This window comes from Strix uralensis, chromosome 3, assembly GCF_047716275.1.
Source record: "Strix uralensis isolate ZFMK-TIS-50842 chromosome 3, bStrUra1, whole genome shotgun sequence".
NCBI lineage: Eukaryota > Metazoa > Chordata > Aves > Strigiformes > Strigidae > Strix > Strix uralensis.
The window spans coordinates 22,638,660-22,661,373 of record NC_133974.1 but is presented as its reverse complement, the minus strand read 5'-3'; the positions used below and the strand labels follow the sequence as shown (position 1 = coordinate 22,661,373).

At 39.6% G+C, this 22,714-nt stretch overlaps 1 protein-coding gene across 5 annotated transcripts in view; it reads right to left on the bottom strand.

Annotated features, from left to right (window-relative positions):
• FBXO25 (F-box protein 25) overlaps positions 1-20,413 on the bottom strand; it is a 31,990-nt gene extending 11,577 nt beyond the window's left edge. For 2 of the 5 annotated variants that reach the window (XM_074861657.1, XM_074861659.1), the window contains exons 1-7: positions 19,309-19,327; positions 16,569-16,712; positions 9,491-9,600; positions 8,082-8,131; positions 4,987-5,079; positions 1,628-1,721; positions 737-921 (exon numbers count right to left, since the gene is read on the bottom strand). In XM_074861657.1, coding sequence (XP_074717758.1) covers positions 737-921; positions 1,628-1,721; positions 4,987-5,079; positions 8,082-8,131; positions 9,491-9,600; positions 16,569-16,712; positions 19,309-19,313 — 681 coding nt within the window. In that variant the 5' untranslated portion in view covers positions 19,314-19,327. Of the gene's footprint in view, positions 1-736; positions 922-1,627; positions 1,722-4,986; positions 5,080-8,081; positions 8,132-9,490; positions 9,601-16,568; positions 16,713-19,308; positions 19,328-20,301 lie in introns of those variants that run through there. The other 3 variants (XM_074861660.1, XM_074861661.1, XM_074861658.1) reach the window with 2 other exon arrangements.
• Between the last annotated feature and the right edge of the window lie 2,301 nt (positions 20,414-22,714).

Below are 22,714 nucleotides of genomic sequence, written 5' to 3'. Positions count from 1 at the left end.
AACTGCTGAGACTGGAATGGAAAGGAGAAATGGGGAACCCAAAGTAAGCTGTTTTATTCAGATACCTGGCACACACAGCAAGAACAATTTCAAAATTTCATAGCTGAAAGCAAACAGATGAAACAGTTGTATGACTTTACTGTGAGCAGTGTCTTGTAGCATCTCTTCTTCCAGGAGTAACCCAGACAGGTTGAAAAAATTGCCTGCTTATCAGAAGTTTCCACTATAAAAGCCTGGAACAGTGCATACCACATGCTTTGAACAAAGTCGCATGATCAGAATCCAGATGCTGAAGTCATTATCCTTCTCTTACAAAAAAGCAACTATGCTAATGAATAAAGCTGTAAAATTGCTACTTGAATATTTTACTTCTGTTTTCTTGATCCACCTCTAAAATTCCTTTTAGATTTTTATTTCTTCAGTAGTGGAACATTTGCTTTGAAATTAAAAACTGGTATTTTTTCCATCTCTACCTAACAATCGAGAGACCAACATTTTGCAATTTATTTGGGTGAGAAAAACAACTACATCTAAGACATCTCTACTACAAACCAGCAGTACAGGCACTGTAGAAGCCCTCATTAGAAAAGAGCTATTAAAACATTAGAAAGTTAAGTTGATTCCAAGTAAAACTGTTTTAAGATGTATTTGAAACTTTGTTCACTTACAAATCAAATCAACGTTCGATATAATTCCCCTCCCCCAATTACTTTTTTAGCATCATTTAATAATATACCTTGTTCATCTGAAGGTTTTTCAGTTGTTGTTGCCACAGAAGAATAGTTTCTAATCGGCAAATCCAAATATTGATGTTCCCTACCAACACAGATTTTCCCACTCCCCTAATCAGTATACGGAGAGTAGAACTCAGATCCTGTAGAAGATCTTTGATTAATCGTGGATTATATTGGTCTTCCATGACTGAAAAACAAAAACAAAGTTGTATTTGGTTTGTTAACCGAGTTAACCAAGCTAATACAGTTAGCTCAAGCTAATCAACACTTTTTTAGATCAACTAATTACAACTCGACTGTTTGTGTTCAAATAGCTGCCCTAATTCCCACCATGAGATTCATTAGTGCTGTTCTATAAGTGCAAGATCAATAATTAACAACTTCACAGGCAAATTTGATGTAACATTTCATGCTATGCATTTAATAAACTTAATGTTGAACAACTAGTTATAAATCCAATCTCTTCTCTTCAAAGCTGATAGTATTACGTGTCTAGTGTGGTTACCAGAATTTTTTTCCCAATATTATGTAAGAGCTTTTTAAAAAAAAAAACAATAAAGAAAAGCAGTTATGTACATCATAGAAACTGAAAACCAAACATGTAACTAATCTAAAAAAAAGTGTAATTTAATAGTAACCAATAGTTTCTGAATAGATTCTGATTGTCATTTAACTTCACCAATTTGTTTCAACAGACATGATTCAATAATCAAGAGAAAACAACTTATTGCAGCTGTGAGATGGGAAGCATGAAACCTTTCACTAATTAAATATGCTATTCTTTGTCTTACAATGTAAAAACAGTAATAAAGCTAACCAAAAAACCCCACCAACTGATACCTAATCACAGTGATTAAATCTAAACAAGCAGATTACAAAACCTTAAGTCTTACCCTTCCGCACAATTTTGTCCAAAATGTTGAAGTAGTTCTTCTGTGCTGCACCACTCAGTGAAGTTAACTGGGATTTTGCAATTAACTGCAAAAGCTAGGACAAAGAATTAAAACTCAGAAGAATGACAGAATTAAAGGATGGTTTCAAATGTACACTTTCAGTACATACATTCACCTAGAATAGCCTAAAGCACTCTAACCATATTTCATGAAAACATCACTACAGAGTTCAGAAAACAAACAAGACAAACACAGAAATCTTTAGCCATTCCCACTGGCATCCCATGAACAACTCTGAGATGTGTATATTCAAAATACTGTACAAACGCTAGTGTTTATCTCTGATAGAGCACATGACGTATGGTCTTTATAAGCTGTAATGAAACAATGGAGGGAGTCTGTTTTAGAGGCTTACAAATAGAAATGTGGTCTTTGATGTGACTGGGTCCTGAACTCCCTGACAGATTTGGTGGCCAGGAACACCACTCTGAACTGATACCAATTATCAGACTTTCAATTTCTGAGTGAAAGTATCATACTGGTCAAACCAAGGTGTGATGGACTTAGCGCACTACTTTCTGCTCATGGAGAGGAAATGCCATATTTTACCTAAACTGGACGAAGAAAAAAAAAAAAATCTGTATTACTCCCACATTCAGGTCCCTGGTAGAAGAAACCACAGTAATCCAATAATCAACAGTACACATACTGTATTAGTAACTTTCCCTTAACTATATTGTAAGGATCTCCTAGCTGTCCACACATTCCTCACTGGAACCACTGTGAACAGAAGAGTGGCAAGAACAGTGGAAGTGATCTAGGGAAAGTAACCAGAATAGTTTAAGTTCTTGCCATGCACGAATGCCAAGCTATAGCTACTAGAAGCAGCCCTTGCTCCATTCTAACACCTTTGCTTTCACATTTTAGATTCAGTTTTGTAGCTGATGAGGACCATTGCCTCTTCAACAAGAAATGGTCTCTTAGTATGAAAAAGAAGAGAGACTTTGGTGTTATGACTGTATTGCAATGCTTAGAAGTGTGGCACCAAGCCTGACAATTGTGATTTGTAACACAGAGTTCAGAACAAGTGTTCTCAATACATCGGAAAGGAAGAGCAGGGAATCGAAACCCATATCCACTACAGAGTGCTTGAAATGCCAACCTGCCGAGCCACGCTTTGTAGGACAGCATCAGCTATTGGCACAGAGGGTGAACAAAGACTACACCTGCCAAAAATTATTTCTAAAACATTGATTTGATACTAAACTCAACATTAATTTTCCTTTGGAGGAAGAGTGAATACACCTGTTTGCTCCCTGATAATGTTCCTTCTGGCTTCTCTGCATGATCCCTGACAAAACATTATGTACTATGAAAGGAGGAAATAATTCTACTGATGTATTTAAATACAAGAAATCTATTTATACAGTTTTTGAGACTAGATATCAGGATCTCTTTCTTGGCATTTTCAAAGCCTTTTAGTTTGATTAGTAATTCAGAGGTCTCTGGCAGTTTGCCAATGTATGTACATTTCTCTTGATTAATTTAAACAAATTCAGTTATGTCAGTCAGACTAAAGATCAAATCAAAGAAACAACTTCCTCCTGGCTGATTTTAATGAAGATTCCAATTTCAGTGACGGTTAATGTGCACAGATTAAGAGAATTTTAGCAGGTGCACAAGTACAAGGATCTGGCACATGAGTTCAGTCTTACCAATACATGCATAGCCATGGCTTATGTTGTCTACTAGAGATTATAACTTTGAATGGATCAACTGTTTATTCAAAAGGAAACATTCTGAAAAAAGACCATCTATATCAAACTCAATGTATCAGACATTTAACAGCTAAGAAATGATCATTATACTACAGCACAAACAAGTACAGGAGAACAGCTGATCCTACCTCCTCCCACCACTGCCCACCCTAAAAGGGTCCTGAGCAGACATCTATACTCATTTTTAATAATGATTGGGAGGTTTTTAGTTAGTTGGAGAATAAAAATGGATCATCTTGGTGGTCTGGGATCAAATAACCATCCAGTAGGGCTTGATATTTAAAAAAATCTCTTCTTGATTTGTATCCTGCTATCTTAAATGCAAGAAGCAGAACAACACATAAAAGTAATCATCATTTTGTTCATGCATAACTAGGAATAATTCTTAGAGGAGAAGAAATAGGAACTGCTGCACTGCATTAAATGAGATCTACATAGAACATCTCCACTATTAGAAACTTCAGGGAAGTGAGAACTTGTATACAGCAGATAGGTATGGGAATTTTGATTTGTGTCTTTTCAAGTTCTGAATGCATTTTAACCACTATATCATTTGTGAACAGCCTCACCACTGCACGGAACTCTAGCCCTGATGTGTCTCACATTTTGAGCTTCTCTAGGAGTTAGGACAAGTGGTTTACTACCTCAGGTTAGATGACAAAAAAAAAACTTGGGGCTAGAGAAAGATCAGTATCTCCCAGAACAGGTATTTCCAAGTGGGCAGCTGGTCAGGCATTGAGGAAATTAAGGCATAACACTATGTGGCTCCCTAAAGTACAAGTGACATAGTTTTGGAAAACAGGCAGATAGCACCGTTATCCAGAATTTAAAGGTTCCATGCACTTAAGTCTCAACCTAAGACTAGACCTGACCCAAAGAAGCTAACGTAGTGAGAAAGGGACCTTCCAAGGAATCATGAGATTAGTATATCATAATTGTTTCTAGAAACATCATGTCACTGTATTATTCATAAAAGATGACTTGCAATAAAACTCATTTCTAGAAGACAAAAAAAAGGAAGACTGAAAAAGCCAGAGTCTCAAGTTTTAAGGGATGTTTACAAAGGTAAATATATGTATCTTGTTCTAGATTAAAAAAGTGTGCTATGAATCACAGGACTCTTAAGCTACAGAAGAAACAGAAACTGCAGAACATTTACACATCAATTATTCTTCCGGAAATTGCTATTTTAAGCACATTTAAGATGTAGTAAAGTACATTTAAGATGTATTACACTTTGCTATTTTTGGTTGTATAGGAATTATTTTGCCTTTATAGAGAGTTCACTACCCAGACTGATGAACAACTACTGAAACTACCATCAGTGTTTCCCTGTAAATACATAGCATACTGGCCACCACCATCCTCCTCAAGTTATAGGCTTTCATAGAGCAATATAATGAGTTTTCATCAAAGAAAAAATACTCAATTTAAAGTTGCTTCATGCAGTACAAATTACATATGAACAGGATATTTATAGTCACAAATCATCAGCTGTTCAGTGCAAAATTATTTCTTTTGTACACACAGGCACATCAGCAAATGCATTTTTAAAATATGCATATAAAATAAAGAGCTTACTTTGACCACATAATTGAACCTTCTGATGTCCTGAATTGCACTCGAAAAGTCTAAGCGGTTAAAAGCTTCTCCCAAAGTGCAATAGCCATGTCTCTGAGAAGAAAAGTAAACACACTTTAAATGAAAAGAAACAAAGATAAAATTGAGGAAAATATTCAGAAAAGCACTCTGCCATGCAACTGGTGTTTATGTATACCATGCTCCCTGGAAATATAACTGGACTGAAGATTTATTTAATTTCTTGTAGAACAAATGACACCAGATACGCTATTTGGAACTAACAGATACGTAGGCAATATTACTCGACACCAAGGCCTTTAAATTCACACTAACTGTGCAATCTGTCATCATGGGTATGTGAGTGTCCCGGGAATCTACTCCACTATTGCATGGCCACAATGCTGTCGCTCTCTCATGGCTATCAGAGTCCCCATTTGCCTCAGCACAAGGTAGAGCTTGTTTGTACAGCAGTCTGAGCTTACAGCCATAAGCATTAACTGACTGAGTTTATGTTCACATTTGAGGATAAGAACACAGCTACTTGATCCGGGGATTGGAAGATCAAATGGTCTCAACATCTAGAATTTATGTTCTGGGTGCTAGAAGTTTAGGTACATTTTTTGTTAGGTACCAAGAGCAAAGGCAATTGCATTATCTTTTGGTACTTTTGCACAGATGTCTTCAGGTGAAAATAGAAGTTTCAGAGGCTGTTGCGGAACTACTTAAGATGGTACTAGCAGCCCAAAATAATATAGAATCACATAAGCTGACTAAATCCAAAGCCACAAAGCCACATAAGAGCCTTGGAGCAAATGTAACGAGGCTAGAAAAACCTTACAACTGGTGCAAGAGGTACTTGCAGAGCGGTGTGCTAGTACAGCTTATCAGCCCAGGGAGGGAGGGGGATAAATAATGATTTGAAGTTCATTCCTAGATGGACTTTTTTGGTGAATTATGTGATGGCAGTACAACTTAATGTTCCTTTTTGCAACCCAAAGAAAGCTTACCTTGGATGTACCCCAGTGGGACAGGAGACAGTTAACTATTCACTGCAGAGTGGTGGTAATTACTGCCTACTGCTTAATAACTGAATTCAGGATTGTACTGCTTGCTTGCTCATCCAGTTAATATACCCAAGATCCAAGCCTGCTGAATGCTTCACAATATGCACAACTTGTTGGCTAACAGCAGTGAATTAACCCTTACAGACAACAAAACTTTTGTTGAAATGTAAATATTTGTGGCTATTCTCTGGCTAAACAGTTATTAATGTATTTAAGCATGGCCTTTTGATGAGAGGTACATTTCCTTGAACAGCTGGAAGCACATTTTTATGAAACTTCAGCACTACTGTTCCCATCATGACAAAACTACTCAAGAGCATCTCCTACTTCATTTCAGCTATATATCTGCACTTGGTTTGGTTTTCTTTATTTTCAGTGCTCTCCCACAGCATGTTTCACATGTTTCGTATCAAGACTTTCCTACTCTTGTCACTTTGCCCTAAAATTCAGTATCCAGTTTGGGAAAAGTTTCCTAGTTGCGAGACAGCCATTTTGAAATCAAGTAAGATTATAACCTGTATGAAAAACTAGAGCCTCTGTAAATTATGTTTTAGAATATCTGCAATTGTTGCTCTGAATTTTTTTTTCAAGTATACTTATTCCTTCCTACTTTTTCATTCTGCTACTTAACTTTTACTCTAAGCATTTTAATTTATACAAGGAATTACTTGAAAAATATTAGTGATTAATTGTAACCATCCTGGTTTTGTTTTTTATGTTAAAAAAACCACCCAGGAAAGGTGAATGGTCAATCATTAGAAGACCCAAGCAGTGACAAGTATAAGCTAATTTGTACACCAGAATGCTTTGTCCACTCTCTGAATGCACAAGAAACCCAAGCAAATAATCACACATCACTAGTACACCAACTTCTGCACAAGTAGGGTGAAAAAAAATAATCCCAACATACCGGTTATGAAGGACAGCAATGCGTGATTTTAGGCAATTTCTGTTTCAGCCAGAATGTAGTTTGAAAACTCAGCTTAACAACCTTATCATCCAAAACACCATAATGACTGATGACAGTCTGTTATCCCCCTTTCCTCCTTACCCTAAACTTAAGATAGCACAGAAGGAAAGAGCATGCTCGAGACTTTTGCAGACCAAGGTAAGTAACTACATCTACCACAGATGAAGATAAAATTGGGAAAGAGGGCTATGAATCTGGTGAAAGGCTTTGTAATACCCTTCAGATGTAGAGGGCAGCCTCCAGGTCACTGGCCTGCAAGGTGAAGTTTTCCAGGGTCTCTTCTATGTAAGCTCTCTCCACAACACCATGCTCAGGGAGTACAGAGCTCATTATGGTCTCTCTTGGCTCTAAAACGCAAAGCCAACTCTTGCCTGCATGGCTAGGATCATCACACTCACCTCCTTCTGTCTGTCCTGGCTGGCGTTACTGTGTGGATGACAGACATCCTTAGAAGTGCTCAAGTTCCACTCATCTCAGATAACCATAGGAATCAATACAGGAATGAAACTCGAACTTCAAGGCAGTTTATCTCTACATACAATGGACGTATTTTAACTCTTGGCTTTCCAAGTGGTCATTCCAAGATCTTTCATGTTCCTTTTACAGTTGCATGTTACAGTTTGTATCCCAAACTGAAAGCTTCTGGACTTTGTGGAATACAAAGGTCCTCTTTGTAAAGTTTGACACTGAAGTTTTACTTACATTCAAATTTACACCAAGATTCCAAAATATCAGATAGCTGCCTGCAGACACCTTCTTTGGGGACATTACTCTGGTTTTGCAGATACTTTCAATTTTAGTTCAAAGACACAAAGTACAGATGGGCTTGGAGAAGCAGTACAAGTTCCCACATCTCTGCCACAATGACCCATGTAAACATCACTTTGCTAGCTGGCTTTGCCTCACCATGTGCACATGTACTATGTTGCCAATGAAGAGAGAGTTGAAAATAACCTCTAAGACCACAATGGCACAAATACATTTTTTTTTTTTACATATACTATTTGTCAATTAAGGAGCATAAAGATTGCGGGAATTGACCCACAGCATGCAGGACTTACTTCCCTGGTGCTTTCTTTATGAACATAAATCCACTTTTCACGATAAAAACCTAAAATAAAATCAAAATATAAGCATTTTTAGGCTTCCACTTTAGGTAATGCCTTCTAGAAAGAAACTGAACAAAACAGACCATCCTCAATAAAATGCTTCATAAGATAGGAGAGATGGTAGAACAGTTTTAATGAAGGAAGTTTAAAAAGGGTGAAAAGGATGACTACAAATTTTCAGCAGTTATGTACTTCAAAAAAATAAAGGAAGCGTTAAATAATTTTATAAATCAAACACAAGGGTTGGCACACAATTGGCAGACATAGCACAACTTTTGTCAACTGTGTACCAACAACAGTCGATTTCTCCTACAAAACCCCTTGTCTTTTTTAATCCAGCAGGCTCTTTGGCACTTAACACAGGAACGTACAGAAATAATCAACCTTTTCATTCCTGACCACTCTACCCCTCCAACTTATTTTATGCTGTGAAGGTGCCTGCTCCACATCCACTTGGTTCAACTAGTTGCAGAATACTGCAGGAAAGTCAATTATACAAGACGAACAAAGGCAATTCAGCAGACCTTCAGCTTTCAGCAGTCTAGTATGTTGTCAAATGAAAGCATGCTCTTACAGATAGCCACTTGAACCTTTTGAAATACTTTAAGCTGAGACAAACCTGGGGAAGCTTGCTACTTTTTGCAAGACCATCTCCGTTACATTTTTGGGAATATACAAATAATGGAGATCATTTCAAGATCAAAGCATTAGAAATGCCAAAAAGTTTCTCATCAACTTACCTTTTTTCACTTACTCTACCAAATCTCTACTTCAGTATGCTTACTTGCTGTCATACACATTTGCAGTCCAAAGTACAGGTGATCTTTTAAAAATGAGAACTGACAAATGGCTTTCATATTTTTTTTTTTTAAAAATGGACCTTCTTCAAGAAATTAAATACTGATAAGGTCATTACCAAGAGCTATAAATACTATGACAAAATGTATTTATGAACTGATTCTGGAGTTATCACTGATCAGAAGTTGAATTAAGCAAAAATAAAACAACTGCTTTAGTAAGCAGCAGCTTCTATAAGCATCAGATGAATTTAATCTAAAACTAGTCCACAAAACAAAACAGTGGTTAGTACCAGAAGAAATTTATTATTCAGGAATTACTATTCTTAAATGAATTACCTTTGGATCTTTGGAAAAAAAAAATTAAAAATCATCCAATAGATGATCAATGCCACAGTTCAATTAAGATGTATCACTTCTGACACCAGAATTTGTAGCCAACAGAAGTATACATAACTCAGAAAGCTACTCTAAAGGCGAATTATAAATGAATGGCTATTACAAAATTTTGCTAAGCCTATAAGTCTTCTAAAATAAATTTAAAAAAAACCCCAACAGCCTTACATTGCGAATCTGTGTTATTCCTAAAATGATCTTTTTTCCTTTTCTTGGCTGCAAACTCACAATCTTCAGTACTGTATATTTCTTCATCCTCTTCATCACCAGTTAAGATGCTGAAATAAACACATCTAATTAGAGCAGCAGTGAACAAATATTTAAGATGCATACAGCTTATAATTCTCTGCATTAAAGTCTGACAGCTGGAAAAAAATAATCATATTTTTAATGATGTTGCTCTACCTGATGGTCTATAGCAACACATACCTTGAGAGAAGCTGTCTTGTTCTTTTCTTCCCAGCGGGGCTGAATTTTTGTCAAAGTGATTAAACACGCAAAAGTATCTTCCTAACAGGTATCCTGCAAGTCATTACTGACATTTAGGAAGAGGAAAGGAAACAGTACTATAGCTGGACAACTGCCTGTCTGCAAAGCTCTGGTGTACAAAAATTCAATTGAAATGGACCAAGCCTTGAAAAACTGTGCACACAGGTAACACTCAGTGCAGAATTACCACACACGCTTGCATAGGCAGAAAGCCAGCAAATAAAGACATCTCTCTTACTACTGTCAACTTTGGGGCAAAGAAAATCCTTCTTTTAAGAAATGCCTGAATCACAACACTGTACATAACGTAGGTGTCACAGCAGTGTTTTAACAATGATTTATACAGCATCAAGAACCACGTGGTCTACCCCCCTCTCTCTCCAGAGAGACTCAACTATACCTATGTCACTTCTGACAGTAACTAACACTGAGGACTACATGGAGTAATTATATATATAGGGTATATATAGATAGAGTATGTGTGTGTATATACATATATAAAAAATATATACATAAAAAGAAACTATTTTAAAAGTTTTGTTGGATAAACTAACCTTTCTAAAATTCATACGCATTTAAAAACTGACTGTGCTACATAAGGTCTACAGTTTCATAAAGTTTTGGTTTCCATTTTTGCAGATAATTATAAGGACCAGCAATACAGATAAGAATGGGTGTTCATTTTTCTAGCACAGAGAAGGAAAATACTTCATATGAAGGCCACAGTCTTGCACAGATAACCAGAGTAACTAAGGAGATGTGGTACTGAAGTTTAACTTCAGGACTATTTTATTTCCTCACCATTATTATTCTTTGACAAGAAAGCTGTACACAAAATTCCCCTTATTCATTACTATTTGTTAATCCAAATTTGCCAGATGACTCTATCAATGTCAGTTTGAACTTCAAATTGTACTAGCAACTGAAGGACACCAGTTTATTCAAAAATAACCTGTATTTGGGCATTAAGTGGCAAAAATCAAATTATATTAGTCTATTGCTACTAGCTTATACAGTTAAAATTTTCAGGCTTGAACATCTGTTAAGGAGGATGACTAAACAACACTGTAAAAAAGCTTTGGTTTTTTAATTGCTCTAATCAGTAAGTGCTAGCTCAGCTTAAAGATACACAAGTTGAGAAAACTCAGAAATAGGAAGTTGTTTTCATCTTCGGTTTAAATACTGAAAAAAACCTACCTCTGCGTTCAGATAGAGCTCAATCCAAGGTGAGGGCCTTAGTTCACATCTTACCATTTTTAAAGCAGAGGATAAAGACTCAACAACTTCCATATTCTATGCAACATTGCCAAATATCATATCTGGTCAAACAGCAAAAGAGTTTGGAGAAAAGGAACTGGTAACTGACAAAAGTGTAACGTCAACACTGACAAGTTATTTTTATTATGTAACATTCCAATCCATCAGGGGTTGGGTTTTTTTTCCCAAAGCTATCATAAAGGAAATATCTTTTTAAGCTCACTAAAATTATTAATTCAATGTTTTTTAGCATATTGACTGCATCACCATGTCACATGAGAAGTTACTGCTGAATCTGAAAAGTTGCTGCAGAATCAGAAGCAGAGCCCAAAGCTCCCAGACCTAGCTTTATCATCCTAACAACAGATACTAGACTAGAGAGGTATGGCCTGATACTCTGCAATACGATTCAGGCACACCAGAAACACGGCCATTCCCACTGGGCAGGGCAGTGGGGAGAGGAGGGGAGCTGGCATTCCTGAAGGCCTGCTTTAGAAGAGGAAGGTCAATCTGGCCAGGTTCCTTCTTTTGTTCCTGACAGGGAAGTGTCCTTCGAAAGCAGTTTAGACCAGAAACATACCTGAAGTGATTTAAAGTCCACCGCCGCCCCCCAATAATATATACTTCCTCAAGCATCAGATAAACAAGCAAGGCAGCTTAGGGACAGTCAATTAATACAAGGCATTGTGAAGATGAAGAGGGCTGTTTGAAACACCTTTGTCTGACATTCAGATTCATGTGTGACATTCCTGGAATTCATGTCATTTTAGATAAAAGATGAATTTCACTGTTAGCCCTGAGGATCTTCTCAGATGGGGCTCTATTTCCACATGTTCTGACTCACTTCACGTGGAGAGTCTCTCCCTACTTATCTGTAACCATCACCATTCTTCTTGAGAAACTTTAAGTCTCTTACTGAGAAAAAAAAACCAAAAGGGCCCACAGACACCAGAAGAATGGGACAGAAATACAGGCACTTCCCCAGTTAGCCTTCCTTCCAGAAATCTGGAAAGCTGCTTGATGCTCCACAAAGCCATTCTACCATTTCCAAAATCAACCCCCACCCCCCAACGCCAAGCTAAGATACAAGAAACCAAATCAAGTGCTGCACATGCCATATGGTATAATAGAAGACTTTATGTTTTTACTATAATACTGCACATGATACCTGAGTGCACCTGGAAGGATTTAAATACACACATAATGCTGCCAATTTACAGCTATTCTTACTTTCTTGTCTTGATGATGCACTTCATAAAAAATTATTCTAAAGTTAAAGCTTCTAAAAGCAAAGGACCTGGTGTCCCTAGAACTACAATACCCTACATAAAGTATGCAAGAATTTCAGCTTTTCCAAAAAAGTAATTTCACAGCAATATTTAAATAACCTCTTGGGTATGACACTTAAAATGCTGGAAAACTTAACAGGGCTATCTGAACTCCCAACTATTCCTCCTCATCCCCTTGCTCCTTTTCTCATGGTGGAAGGAGTGCCCTCAAGTCATGCAGATACCTATAGAGACACACTTGAGTGTTTCAGAAGAGACTCAAAGCCATTTACAGGTTGACCATGCATGGAAAATCCTGAGGTAAGTGCCTGCACCAAATAATGCTACAATATATTTGTCAAATGCCAAAACCATCTAAGACTAGATTCAAATCGGAGGACTTCTATCCAGTGCCAGAAACACTTTTGTGAACGCTGTATCTCATTTACAGAATTAGACAAGAGACACTGCAGACTCTTAATGACTACCCTGCCAGCACAAGTAGTTCATATGAGCCTAACACAAAAAAAGGACTATCACCATCATGAAAGTCTTATTAGGTTAGTCTGATTCTTTCTTTTAGCTGAAAAGGCAAGCATAAGACAGCTTTACTCCTAAATTGCAGGCTACTGAGAGTTATTTACATACAATTACTGTAAGGCAGTGCTGTTCCCTCCCCCACCACGCTTCAAGGACACAGTGCTATGTCCCTGGACATCTGTACTAGAATTTATAGGTGCGAATTGCAGGTAGTCATGGTCAGCATTTAGCCCACAGAGCTTGTATGAGCACTGCCTCAACCACATTTCCTGCTACTGTACACCTTGAATACAAGGCATTCTTCACTTATATACTAATATTAGTTATCCAAATAAGAGCTACAGAACTGAAGGTCTCATTTTTTCCTAGCTCAGTTTCCATAAATGGAACTAATATAAAGTGCAACTATTCAAACATCATGCCAAATCATTTAAATTGTTCCTGAACAAGTGATTGTTTGTTCAAGTGTGGTTATCATTAGGTCCATCATTTTTTCCATCAACTGGATTCACTAAGGCACTGGATGACTAATTGAATAAGGTAAAAAGTTGTATTTTAATAAAAACATTCTTCAATTTAAGTTATTTACATGTCTTGAAGGTTTATTTCTGAAACAGTCTGTGATTAGATCTTTTTAATTTCTGAAAAGAAAATATTTGTGATGGATAAAATTTTTGCAAGTAACTCTATCCATACTTTCTCTCACAGAAGACAATACAAGTAAACTTCAAGTGGGTTTCAATCAACTACATAGATTGAATTTATTTCTTTTTAAAAGAAAACTGCTCTAAGTGCTCCCTGGAATACAATACTCGGGTATTACCTTTAGCATAGATTTCTACAGAATATTTTTGGTGAAAAATATTTAATAGGTGAAAACAAATAAAACTGTATTAGGACAGCCAGACTAGCATACACCATCGTCCCTATTCACAGAGCAGTTTAAAAAGAGAAGTATTTATGTATTGTTTACTATATGCTTCTTCCACAAGGAAGCAAGCATTTTATCAAGCCTCCTTCTTACTCAGTGCTACATCATGTTAACAGATATCCTGAACTGAGCTGTCTATTCAACATACACAGATAATTGCTTCCAAACAGCTTAAGATGGTACAGAGAACCAGCCAGCAAGACACAATACACTGCTGTACTTAAATATGAAGCCCTGCGCATGGAATAAAAGAACCCCATGCCTGAGTGTATGCTGGGTACAGATTGGATAGGAAGCAGTTTTGCAGAAAAGGAGCCCCGAGTCTTGCGGAAAACAAGGTGAACACAGGTCAGCAGTGCACCCTGGTCTCAGTTAACGAAAGTGTATCCTGCAGACTGAAAGAAGTAATCATCCCCTTTTATTTGGCATGAGAAACTGCATCTGGAGTACTTTGTCTAATTTGGGTCTGTCCAATTCAATAAAAACATTCCAGTGGGGAATTACCGAGGTGATTAGGTACTGGAGCACATGATGCATGACAGCAAGAGAACTGAGCTTGTTCACTGTTAAGAGGTGGCAGTGGAGGGAAATCTGATTACTCTTAATATCTAATATGAGGGTACAAATAAGATAGAGCTAGGCTGTAAGGTTCGAGGAGGTGGGCAGTAATAAGTCAAGTGCTAAAGGGGGACATGACATGACACACAAACAAACAAAAAAAAAAATCACATTGAGGGTAATAGAACTTAGAACAGGAACCCAGAGGGGAATTTCCATTCCTGGAAATGCACAAAGCCCAACTGGGCAAGGCCCTACACAACACCTCAGCTGACCCTGCTTTGAGTCTGTGTTTGGACCAGATGACTCCCAGAGGTCCTTTCCACCTTGAATTGTTCCATATATTGTGCAAATAGACATTAATTGCTTTTTTGCAGCAAAGGTTAACTCATAGATCCATAGATTGAAGGTGTAGTGAAGTTATTCGCAAGTAGTGCTACTTTGCCAAAAAGCACAAACTTGAATTCTGTAGTCTAAGTTTGGACTATATACATTTTTAACTGAATAGACAGAACCAGAATTAAGAAAAAAAATAGGGGCACAGAATATGGCGTGGTTTGGCTTCACTAAGTAGGAGATGTGTAAGATGAAGATGGGAAACTGGGGAATCACTACAGATGAGGCCATCTGCTACGGACTAGGTTGGTCCCTGAGTTTGGGATTCTGACCAATTGGCAAGCTAGCCCAATAAACCCAAATCATGAAACACCTCAGATTTCATGAAAACTTTTCTCCCCCCCAAGAACATTTCACAGCCAGTCCCTTCAAATTAATGTGCCTATTTTAGTCCTGAACTGTAATAGTCATATCTTTCCAAAAAGTTGATTTAAATCCGTTTCTAGCAAGACAACCCCAGAGGAGTTCAGTACTAAGTTCTTTCAAGACTAAGGAAAAAAAAATCTAGTATTTTTGCTTGAAAAAGCAATAGAAATACCTCACCTTGCTCTTCAGAGAAAACACAGATACACATACATATATATGTATAAAATTAGGATCAGAAGAGCAAAAGTCTTAATGATATTCACAAAGACAATTATCATTTATGTCATACTTGCCAAACAATATTCATTACAGACACCTACAAGATATAATTATTCAGTAACTGTGCAAATGGCTATCAAAATTAAATGTGATTTCCTTTCATCAACTGTATTATTAAAAATATATGAAAGAGGGAAGAACAGATTTTTTTTCAAAGGTATTTAAGGCAACTTTATGTTGGAGGCTTACTGAACACTCTTCCAGACAAGCATAGTCTTTTGTATCCACAGTGGCCAGACTGTGTGGAAAAAAAGCCCAAATAAGATCAGTGACAGAGGAACACCAAAAGAAAAAAGGCATGAAGAACACAGCAGGTCAAGATAGTCTTAATAATAATTCTTCACTGCTTGATAACTCTCTTGAGGTTTATTTCTCAAATTTAGAAAACACAGGTGTATGACTACAGCAAGTCCTGACTTGCCAGTAAATTCCCTCTAAATCAGATCAGTTACTGTATCATTTACTGGACTAACAACAACACACTGAATGTTCCCTTTTCTCATTATGAGCACATTATGCTGGAATTTATGACCAAGAATGCTATCCCCGAGAATTACTTTTTCATGGAGAAATCAAGCAGAAATTTGTTTTGACAAAGCTATATCACATCAGTCTGTGAGCATCTGCCACAAGTATTAGGTTATTTAACCAATATCTTTCTCACCTGTTCTACAGGAGCACATACATTCATATATTGTGTTCAAGAATCACCATAAAACTACCATTAATTGTGTATTTGGAACAAAGGCATTACACGACTGCCATGAACACTCCTGACCCAACACCCAATCCGCAGAAAGGCTTCATTCACATCCAGATAACATTTCAATATGCCTGTTGCACTCGCAATTTATAAATATCACTGTTATCTTTAACTAGTACTTGACATTTTTGTTTGCTTATTTTTAAAATAAAGACATACAACATAAGATGGGATCTGTCTGCCTAAAACAAGCAACTCACAAAGCAGTGACAAAAGACAATTTCCATAGAGGGCTCCTGTCTGCCTAACTGAACAAAACACATGGTTGCATTTGCATACTTTAGCACACGCATATCACCTACCACAAACACTCTCAGTCTGAATGGAAATTAAGTCAATCTTTGCCTTCCCACCTGCTATTAACTCATGCAGAATCACTTTGGGTTTTTTTAAACTTACACAGCGTGACTGATATCATTCAGCTGATTATTCCCATCCTCAAGTGCAGGACTAAAGAGTTCACATCGTTTCCATCCATCTTCTGTTTTAACCCATCTCCATCCAGGGGATCTCCAGTCTTGGCCCAAAAATGGCATGATTTCACTATAAGCAGCAAGAAGATTGTTTGTGTGTTATTTAATTATCAAGCAAAGTTGCAAAACTTCTTGTAATTATTTCAGTTTTCTCTTTAACCTTAAAAATATAATGATTATTTTGTGGAAAGAAAGTTCTCTGTAGAGCATCCTTTTAAGAAACTGAATCAGTGGTTTAAGTATATTTTTGATTCTGCAACTTCATTTTTCTTGTCTTTCAACATTTATTAGATCAAGGTGGGTTTCCTAGTTCTTTAGAGAACTATATTTTCTTTAGAAAAGAATCATGGTAGTCCAGGAAAGGGATGATACCAAAACGAGCAAAATTGTATCCTGTGTAATCTGCTCTGCCATGATCAAATAGAGTACTGATTTTGAGACCTGACTAATAAATGGTTGTTAAAAGAGTTTGACATGTCACAAAATCAGTGTGGCTTTTATTTTTCCTAAGGCTTATAAATTCCAAGTTTGTGCTACAATTTATAGTCATATTTCAGTAAAGCAATTTTCATTTTCCCAAATATTTTTTCAGTTGTTGTTGAGGGTCACCTCCTGTGCTAGGCTATTAACTGGATACCAGGACAAATGGAGACTGCAACATAGTTGTGAAATGTCTCCTGAAATTCCTACAAACAGATGTAAGTCATCACAAGTGTATCATTCAAACAGTGTTCTGCTAACCTTTTTCAAAAGGAAGATTCACTTCTGACACATTAAGTAAGAATTTGAACAAAGCCACCTTCTACACTTTGAAGACTCTGACCTTGCTATCTTTTGCCCTCTTCTTCCCATTCATCATGCATATACGTTGCTCTCTATTTTAACTACAGATTTCACATGCAAGCCATACAGGGAAAATAGAATTACCATAGTTGAAACATATGTTAATACATAACACCAACAGCTTTGTTGCCAACAAGTATGCATTTTCTACTATATTTTCAATTTGAAAAAATATTAGGCCACATCAGTCAAACACTACTATGAATTTATTTATCCACTTGCACTCTTGACCAGCATCTGCCCAATACACTAGTTAGAACAGAAGGCAGGCGCATAAAAAGCCTGAAGACATACAAGTTGAGTGAGCCAAGGTTTTTTTAATTAAAAAACTGCACACCACACAAAATGAAGTGCATTGTCTAGCCCTCAGCATTGACTGAAGTCCCCTTTCTACTCATAATTCAGCCTTCCTCCTCACCTAACAGGAATCTTTTCCAAAGTTTACCACATCCTTTCCTCCAGCCACAAACTCTATTCAAGCCTATCTGCTTTTCCAATCTTTTTACTGCTTCCTAGGAGTAATATGAACCATAGTAATATGCAACTAGGAAAAAAAAATCCCATTGCTTCTCAATTCCTGTAGTACTGAAGTGTAGATTTGATCACTGTTCAGCAGTAAGTGACCAAATTTTAAGAAGCTACACTGTATCATAAACATCTCTCCTATGTATGTCTTTCATATGAAAAGTGATCATAGAGTATGAATGCCTGGACAGGCTGTGCTGGCTTTGGCTGCTATTGTTTTCTTCATAGTATCTAATACAGGGCTGTTTTGGATTTGTCCTGAAAAGTGTTGATAATACAGGGATGTTTTAGTTACTGCGGAGCAGTGCTTACACAGCACGGAGGCCTCTTCTGCTTCTCACCCCACCCCACCAGCGAGTAGGCTGGGGGTGCACAAGGAGTTGGGAGGGGACACAGCCAGGACAGCTGACCCCAACTGACCAAAGAGATGTCCCAGACCATATGCTCAGCATATAAAGCTGGGGAAAGAAGGAGGAAGGGGGGGATGTTCAGAGAGATGGCATTTGTCCTCCCAACTCACCATTACACACAATGGATCCCTGCTTTTCCGGAGATGGCTGAACACCTGCCTGCTGATGGGAAGTGGCGAATGAATTCCTTGTTTTGCTTTGCTTGTGTGCAGCTTTTGCTTTACCTACTGAACAGTCTGTCTTTATCTCAACCCACAGGTTTTCTCACTTTTACTCTTAATTCTCTCCCCCATCCCACTAGGGTGGAGTGAGCAAGCAGCTGTGTTGCTGACTGGGGTTAAACCACAACACAGGTAAGAAAACTCATGCTTTTGCTCTGCCTCCACTCAGACTTTGCTTCCCAGTACAGTATTGCACTAAAGCATCCCCGTGGCTTCCAGACCAAAGCTTGCTTTCAGGAGTTCCAGGATTCTTTATGTAGTGTACCTTCAGTAATAGCAAGCAGCTGTTTACTTGTTAAAACTTCTAAAGTATGAGCTCCTAAGACATGGATTTTGGGGAAAATACAGTGGGACAGGGTTCTTTAAAGCAAAAAAGGACTGAGAAAGAAATGTGGTCATTAGCTGACAGCAGGAGTTTAAGACAAGCCATTGATTGCATTTAACTTTTTCTTAAAAGCAAATAAGAAAAAGAGCTCTTCACTTTGCATCATGCACCTTTTCCTCAGGAGAGGGGGGAAAAAGGACTGAGGAAACAAGAATCACTGGAGAGAAGCACAAAAGAGGAGGACTGCGTATGCCATCTTAGTACAGGTTGAGAATACAGTAACTACTCCAGCCATACTTGCACTTGTAAGGGAGTTTGCTTTTTATGAGGTAGGTAACTCACCACATGAGCAAAAATCACTGCAAAGCCATTCACAACTGCAGCAAGTCATCCTATTACTCTGTCACTCTACTGGAGATCTGTTCTATGTATTCCTGTACTTAAGAACCTGTCATTATGACCCAAACCATTCTTATTATTCAGTAGCAAGACAGTTGCCAACATGATGGGAACAGGTAAGGTTCCATTTCCTAACAATCCAACAGCACACCCATCTCTTCCTTTAGCATGCTGACAATATCTCTTCAGCAGCTGAACTTTCAACAGAAACTGCTCCTTTACACTATCACTACAGGCAGGTGACTACCTTCTTCTAGGAGTTAGCCCAGTCAACCTCTGTGACTCAGAGGTCAGAGTCTGCTTACAGACTTCATCCCACCCCATGCTTTTTCATATCAAGTGACTGTCTCAAATCAAATCTCAAACTTCCACAAGACCATGATTCATCAACTCCTCGGCTCTTCTCTTGCCCACCCCATTCTGATTGTTATTTCCCCATATAACAATTTCAGTGCACACCAGCCATGCAGTTCTCGGTTCCCAACAGGCACACATGCTCCTCCTCTCCAACCGAACTGCCTACTCCAGCTTCTTCCCTCCAGCCTGCTACTGTCCCAGCTCTTGCTTCTCGCACTTCTCCCATCCTTATGGGGCTTACTGATATCCCAACACCCCACTCCTCCAGACAGGCTCCGGACAGCTCCCCCTCCAGCCCCCTCCATGCTACCCCTCATTCCTAGCTCCAGCCCCTTCTCCAGACCCACCTGCCCATCCTGACCCAAACACCTCGTCCCGAACTACGCCAGCTCCGCACGCTCCTCAGACCCAGTCCCAAGCCCCTCAAGCCATACCTGCCCGTTCTGCCCACGCTCAGCCCCAAGCCCCCGGGCCCGTGAGGCTCACCTACACAGTCCCAGCACCCCTCCCCGCCTCACTTGTACACCCGGACCCGCCCCGGCCCGGCCACCCCGCTCCCAGCCGGGTCCCCCCCCTCACCTCACGGCAGCGCCGCTCCCCACAGCGCGCGAGCGCGCGCGACCGGCCCAACACCCCCTCGCGCACTCGGCCCGGGCCGCGGGGCTATTGACGGAAGTACCACGGGGCTGCGCCCCCCACCCCGCTGATTGGCCGGCAGCCGCCGCGCTTGTTGCTACCCGGCAGCGCCCTTCCCCATTGGCGGAAGGGGGCGGTGGCGTCACCGGCAGGCGCGGGGCGGGCACGTCACGTGATGCGGGAGCGAGGCGCACGTGTCAATGTTTTGGTCGGCCGGGGGCGGGGCGTGTGGCGCGAGCGGGGCTGAGCGGCGGCCGCCAGCAAGGCGATGTGTGCCCCTGCGCGCCCCCTGCGCGGCCTCAGGCCTGGCGCTGGGTGGGTGTTTTTAACGCAAGCGCAGGTGTCCGTGCGCAGCGTGCCAGTCGTCGTGGGGTCGGCCAGGGAGTGTTGTTAGCTCCGGTAGGGCCCTCGGGGAAGAGCAGGTTCTGGTGCCTGCCCGTCCTTCGCTTCGGTTCCTAAACCTGCTGACAGGTCTCAGCCGGACTCGAAGCAGAAGCGGCTGTCTCGGAGATAATCAAGTTCCCGTAGGTTGTATGAAAACAGGCGGCTGGAGGGCTGTGCCGCTTCAGGGCTGCCTTGGGGAGAGCAGGAGGAATGCCGGTGCCTGGGGGCGGCTGGCGAGTGGGGGTCAGCCACCACCTTGGCCAGCTGCACCGCTTGTGTGCATCCTCCCTAGGCAGGAAAGGTTCCTTTTGGTGGCTTAGAGGTGCATGAGGAGGGTCGGAGCTCCACTAGGCTTATTTTTGTAAAAGAAGAATTTGGGTGAAAGCAGAAGTCTGTAGGAAACCAACCTTATGGAGCTCCTTATTTCTTAAAGCTTTGAGTCATGAATGAATGTATGATTGTATAAACACTTCAGCTTTCACTTAAAAATCACTGATTTTCCCCCATATAAATGTGGACAAAGATATCAAAAAGAGAAAGTCGAGCTAAAAATAAAATTGTGTTTTAAAACATCATAATCAGTCCTAAATATTTTGTGCTGTAGAACGAGGGGTTGAACTTTCAATTATTTGAATGTTTGGGATTGACAATACTGCAATTGCTGCAACTCATTCCTACCTGGAAGCATTTGCTAATCCTTTTGCAGCTCTTCTCCATATCAGACTGGAGGTTATGATCTTATGAAATAAATCCGGTGCTATGAAAGCACAGAATTCAGCATAGGCTTGGATATCTTAGAAGGGCTTCTTTTCAGTCTTTGGGCTTGAAGAAGTTACATGAGTAGGTCTTTCTGATCTGGGATTATGTTCTCAGTATGTCACTTTTAGTAATTAAACTACTGTCTTTAGAGGTAGGATTCCTCTCTTTTTTAGGAAGAGAGAAAAAAAGACAATACCCTAGTCTTTTTCAAGACCCTCTAGTCCTGACACAAAAACAGCCATGGCAAACATGCTGCCTTTGCATGGTCGAAGGCTGTGGGCCACACTGTCTGCCAGCCTGATTGTCACACTGGAGAACACCATGATTGAAAAGAGTTTCCCAGCCTCACATTGACAAAGGATGTGAGTTGATGTTGATGGTTTATGCTGGTCTGGAACTTTTTGTGGGGAGCACGCTCTCTCATAATGGTTTTAGCCTTGCTAGCCCCCCGTCTTATTTCCTCAACTTGTCCAGATTCTTGCTGACATCAGTGGCTGCTGTGGGCAGCCTTCAACCAAACACATCTAGCAGGACAGTTGAGTCTACCTGCAGTTATCCCCACATTCACTGAATGATTCTGTCATAAATGTATGTCTCAACCACACTACTCTGCCAGGAACTTGTAATGCTCCTTGCCCAGCCCATGAAAGAGTCTTTCTTACTCTTTTGGTTCTAGATCTAGAAAGTTCCTTCATAATGTGGCAAAAATCCTTTTGTCTCTAGGTTCATTCTATATTTTCTCTCTGTCTCTTGAGGTATCCTGTGGCATGTGAATATACAACAATTACACAGTTACCTCACAGTTCAGGTGAGGTTGATCTTTGAGGGCAGGTGGCATTTAACTAGTAGAGCATCATGAGTGAAACATGTAATCCAAAAGTGATGCAGTCCAGAAAACATGATGTAGTACTTTTGCATTTACCTGAGGACTAGGCAGCACTAAAACACTGAGAGACAGTAAGCTGGAGCTTATTTCTTGAAGAAGTGCAGCCTTGTGGGAAGGACTCACATTGGAGCAGTTCATGAAGGACTGTATCCTGTGAGAGAGACTCCTTGCTGGAGCAGGGGAAGAGTGTGGGGAGGAAGGAGTGGCAGAGACAAAGCGTTATGAACTAGCCCCAACCCCTGTTCCCCATCCCCCTGCAGCACATGTGGAGGGGAGGAGGTGACAGAAGAGTGGAGAACAAAACAGTAGAGGTGAGTCAAGGAAGAA